The following is a 4,456-nucleotide window of genomic DNA, read 5'->3' as shown; positions in this document are numbered from 1 at the left end:
GCAAAGAAGAGAGGAGATTTAATAGCTATTTACAGAATCATGAAAGGCATAGAAATTACTGATAGAATGTGATAAAATGGGATGATAGAAATACAAGAGGACAAGGAAAGAAAATAAAAAAAGACAGCTATAGAAGAGATGTGAAAAAGAACAGCTTTTCTCACAGAGTAATAGACAGTTGGAACATGTTAGATGAGAAAGTGGTGTGTGCAAAAACAATACATGAATTTAAAAATAGTTTAGATAAAATGAGATATGAAGACGGGACACCACGAGCATAGCTCCCCTTCCCGTAAAATACAACTAGGTAAATACAAACATATATATACACACACACACATATAAACACATAGGAGGAATACGAGGGAACCTACTAAAATGGATGGAGGACTTCCTGACTGGAAGAAAGATGAGAGCAGTACTCAGAGAAAAATATTCAGATTGGAAAGAGGTGATCAGTGGAGTATCACAAGGATCTGTACTGGCTCCAATAATGTTTGCTATCTATATGAATGATATGGACGAGGGCGTGAACTGTTACATGAGCTTCTTTGCTGAAGACGCCAAACTGTTAAGGAAAGTAGAAACTGATAAGGACTGTGAAGCACTGCAAGAAGATCTGAATAGGGTATGGAACTGGAGTCAGAAATGGGAAGTGGATTTTAATACTAAGAAGTGTAGCATAATGGAGTTTGGAAAAAGCAAAAACAGAATATCAAGAAAATACACAATTGGAACCAAGGAAGTAAAGAAAGTAGGATCCGAAAAAGACTTGGGAGTTATTATCACAAACGACTTGTCCTATGATAACCAGATTAACAAAATTGTCGGGGAGACTTACAACTTGCTAAGATCAATAAAAGTGGCTTTTGCTTACCTGGACGAAGACATGATAAAAAAAATATTGGTTACATTGATAAGGCCTAGACTAGAGTATGCGGCGACATTGTGGTCCCCCCAGTACCAAAAAGAACATAAAGAAAATAGAAAGAATGCAAAGAGCAGCTACAAAAATGGCACCTGCACTTGCAAACCTATCATACGAGGAGAGATTGGCTAAACTGGAGCTACCGACACTGGAGCAAAGAAGAGAGAGAGGAGACCTACTGACCATCTACAGAATCATGAAAGGCACAGAGATACTTGATAGAGAAGAATTACTAAACTGGGACAAGAGAAACACAAGAGGACATGGAAGGAAATTAAGAAAACACAGCTATAGAAGAGAACTGAAGAAAAACAGTTTTCCACATAGAGTTTTAGACACTTGGAACAAACTGGATAATGAAATAGCAAGCACAAAAACCATTCACGAGTTTAAAAGCAAACTAGACACTGAGAGATACAATGGCGGGACAACACGAGCATAGCTCCCCTTCCCGCAAAATACAACTAGGTAAATATAATAAGATACAATGGCGGGACAACACAAGCATAGCTCCCCTTCCCGCAAAATACAACTAGGTAAATATATACACACATATATACATATATACACACACATATACATATATACACACACATATATATACATATACACACACACACACACATATATATATATACATATACACACACACATATATATATACACACACACACACACGTCGTCGTCGGCACCCTCTCGTGTCCGAGTATCGGGTTCTAGTCATTCGTCTCCTATCTTCGTTGATGTTTGTGCTTAGTATGACTTGCGAGGCCTAGTCGGTGGTGGAAGAGTCGTGGGCAGTGTTCGCAGGGGAGTGTCGGGGGAGGACGGGGTTGTTGTTGTCGTCGCTCTCTTCTTCTTGCCTCATCATTTTCCCTCCTCCTCTCCTCAAAGTCCTCGGTGCCTTGGCGTGTTGTACTCCTTCATACTGTCCGGTCCCTGGCAGTTTGTTCCCACGAGGAAGGGTCGATGTTGGTCATTGCCAGGGTGTGCTTCAGCTGGTCCTTGTAGCACAGTTTAGGTGCTCCCCGTGGTCTGGTCCCGTTGGCGAGCTCGCCATAGAGCATTTTCTTGGGGAGCCTGGATGGGTCCATTCTAAGGATGAGCCCTGCCCAGCAGAGACGGTGGTGGATGATGGTGGCCTCAACGCTGGTCAATGAAGCTCTGTCCAGTACAGTACTTCCAGGTTGGTGGTGCGGCTCTCCCAAGTAATATTTAAAATTTTGCCTAAGCTTATATTATTGGAAGCATTCTAGGTTTTGTATATCGCTTCTGTATAGGGTCCATGTTTCGCAGGCATATAAGAGCGTGGAGAGGACTACTGCCTCGAAGACCATGATTTTAGTGGCCATCGTCAGTGCGTGGTTGTTGAACACGCAGTAATTGAGTCAACCAAAGGCGGAGTGGGCTGCCCTGATCCTGTTCTCCACGTCTTTCTTGCATGTGGGAGTAGATGTTAGGATGCTTCCTGGGTATGTAAACTGGTATACTTCTTCTAGAGGTTGGCCATTTACGATGGTGTTGGTATTAGGGAGCAGGAGACCAGGTGGGTGCTGGACTAGTATTTTGGTCTTATCTGTATTGACCTGCATCCTAAAACGTTCATAGGCTGCATTGTATGCATCTGCTAGTGACTGAAGGTCCTCTGCAGTCTGACCTGGGGTGGCGTTGTCATCGGCATATTGCAGCTCTTGCACCGGACATATGGTGGTCTTAGTTCTAGCGCGGAGTCGAGCCGGGTTGAAAACTCCCCCATCCATGCGGAAACGGAGGTCAATTGAAGGTGTGTCTTGTGGTATCTCGTTAAGCATCGCTGCTGTGTAAAGAGAGAAACATGTTGGAGCCAGAACACAACCCTGTTTCAGACCACCGTTGATGGGGAATGGCTCGGAGAGTGAGTTCTGGTGGCATACTCTCCCCACCATTTCATCATGCAGGGCATGCACCACCGTGACAAAGTCGGGTGGGCAGCCAAACCTAGCGAGGACTGCCCACATAGCGGGTCGGGGTACTTTATCGAAGGCCTTTTTTAAGTCCCAGAAGATAAACATTGCGGGTTGTTGTTGTTCAAGGCTCTTCTCTTGTAGTTGTCATGTGCAGAAGATCATGTCAATGGTCCCACGGGAAGGTCGAAATCCGCACTGGGACTCTGGCAGGGCGTCTTCTGTGAGGACGAAGAGGCGGTCAAGGAGAATGTGGGCGAATATTTTGCTTGCAATGCTCAGTAGTGATATTCCCCGGTAGTTGTTACAATTCTCCCAGTCTCCTTTTTTGAATATTGTAACGATTGTTGCATCGCGGAAGTCACTAGGGAGGGTCTTCGTCTCCCATATTTTCTGTATGAGAAGCATGAGACAGTTTCTCAGCTCTGGGGCACCGTGCATGAGGAGCTCCAGTGGTACGTTGTTGGGTCCTGGGGCTTTGCCAGGTCTCATGCGTTTAAGGGCTTTGTTAAAGTCCTGGTTGGAGGGGGGTAGTGCCATCCAGTGACGGACGGGATATTGCGGGGTCATTCGCAGGAGGTTGTCAGGGGTGTCAACTTGGTCGTTGAGGTGGTTTTCAAAGTGAGACCTCCATCTTAGCAAAATGCACTCGCTGTCAGTGATGATCGTGGCCCCATCCACGTCCTGTTAGCCACCCACTGATGACCGTGTGGGACCGAAAATTTCTTTTGTTGCTGCATAAAAGCTTCCTCGCTGGTCAGCGTAGCTTTGTATTTCTGCATTTTTATTTTGCCACCAGGTGTTCTGGGATTCTTGGATGCCTCTTTGGCATTCAGCTACAGCTTGCTTGTGAGCATATTTATTTGCAGCTGCTGTGGGCTGGTTCTCCATGGTCTGACGCGTCTGGCGTTTAGCCTCAATGGGAGGAGAGTGGCACCGTCACTCTCATCAAACCAGTCCTGCCTTTTCTTGTTTGCGTGGCCGATGATTTCCTCCGCGGCACGGGTCGTGGCGTCTCTTAGGGTGGCCCAGTGGTGTTCTACATTGGCCTGACCCACAGGCTCTACAAGGTGATGTTCACAGTCTTCTCTGAAGTTTTGTGCCAGTTGTGGATTGCGGAGCTTGCTACAGTCAAAGCGCCGGTGTGATGCGCTGTCGGGTGCCCTTCTAGCCCCTTCCATACGGTGCCGCACACGTAGGCGTCATGAGGAGCAAGTGGATTCGCGACGCTGCCATATCGGCGTCTTGATTATATTTATTGTAGTTGCCCCTGTGTTTTTACATTCTCTCTAATCTGCTCTTAATCCCATTCTCTGTGGTTTTCAAAATTCACGGGTGAAAGAGAGAACGATCGATATAAGCTGTGACTATATTTTATGATGAGAGTATTATTACGACACGTCGTACGGCTGGCATTGGCTGCTGCCCGCGAGATTTAAGTCCCGTAGTGAAGTGGCTAGATGGTCGAAGGGTAGTCATGGTCAGTCTGGAGATCACCAATCTGTGGTCTGTCCAGCAGTCATCCGCTCAGGGCATGGTTCGGGTGATGCACACATCTCTTCAGTCTCTGGCTCTGGTGAGAATG

General features: G+C 46.1%; 1 protein-coding gene across 1 annotated transcript; it reads right to left on the bottom strand.

Moving 5' to 3' along the window:
* Nucleotides 1–1,851: 1,851 nt before the first annotated feature.
* On the bottom strand, nt 1,852–2,979 carry LOC143024103 (uncharacterized). Its single transcript, XM_076182871.1, has 2 exons — nt 2,322–2,979; nt 1,852–2,129 (listed from the first exon to the last, which is right to left on the bottom strand). Exons 1-2 carry the CDS (start codon nt 2,977–2,979, stop codon nt 1,852–1,854), a joined length of 936 nt encoding a protein of 311 aa, XP_076038986.1.
* Between the last annotated feature and the right edge of the window lie 1,477 nt (nt 2,980–4,456).

This window comes from Oratosquilla oratoria, unplaced genomic scaffold (genome assembly GCF_046742065.1).
Source record: "Oratosquilla oratoria isolate Oo_2021 unplaced genomic scaffold, ASM4674206v1 SCAFFOLD92, whole genome shotgun sequence".
In the NCBI taxonomy this organism is placed as follows: Eukaryota; Metazoa; Arthropoda; class Malacostraca; order Stomatopoda; family Squillidae; genus Oratosquilla; species Oratosquilla oratoria.
Note: the sequence above shows the minus strand (reverse complement) of the source record. Positions and strands in the feature narration are given on the sequence as shown.

Bases quoted from the DNA above. Each gene is read 5' to 3' on its own strand.
- LOC143024103 (XM_076182871.1), bottom strand. From the start codon at position 2,979: ATGTTTATCTTCTGGGACTTAAAAAAGGCCTTCGATAAAGTACCCCGA. The intron at 2,130-2,321 runs GTTGACTCAATT...ATTACTTGGGAG, and splicing joins GGCAGCCCACTCCGCCTTTG to AGCCGCACCACCAACCTGGA.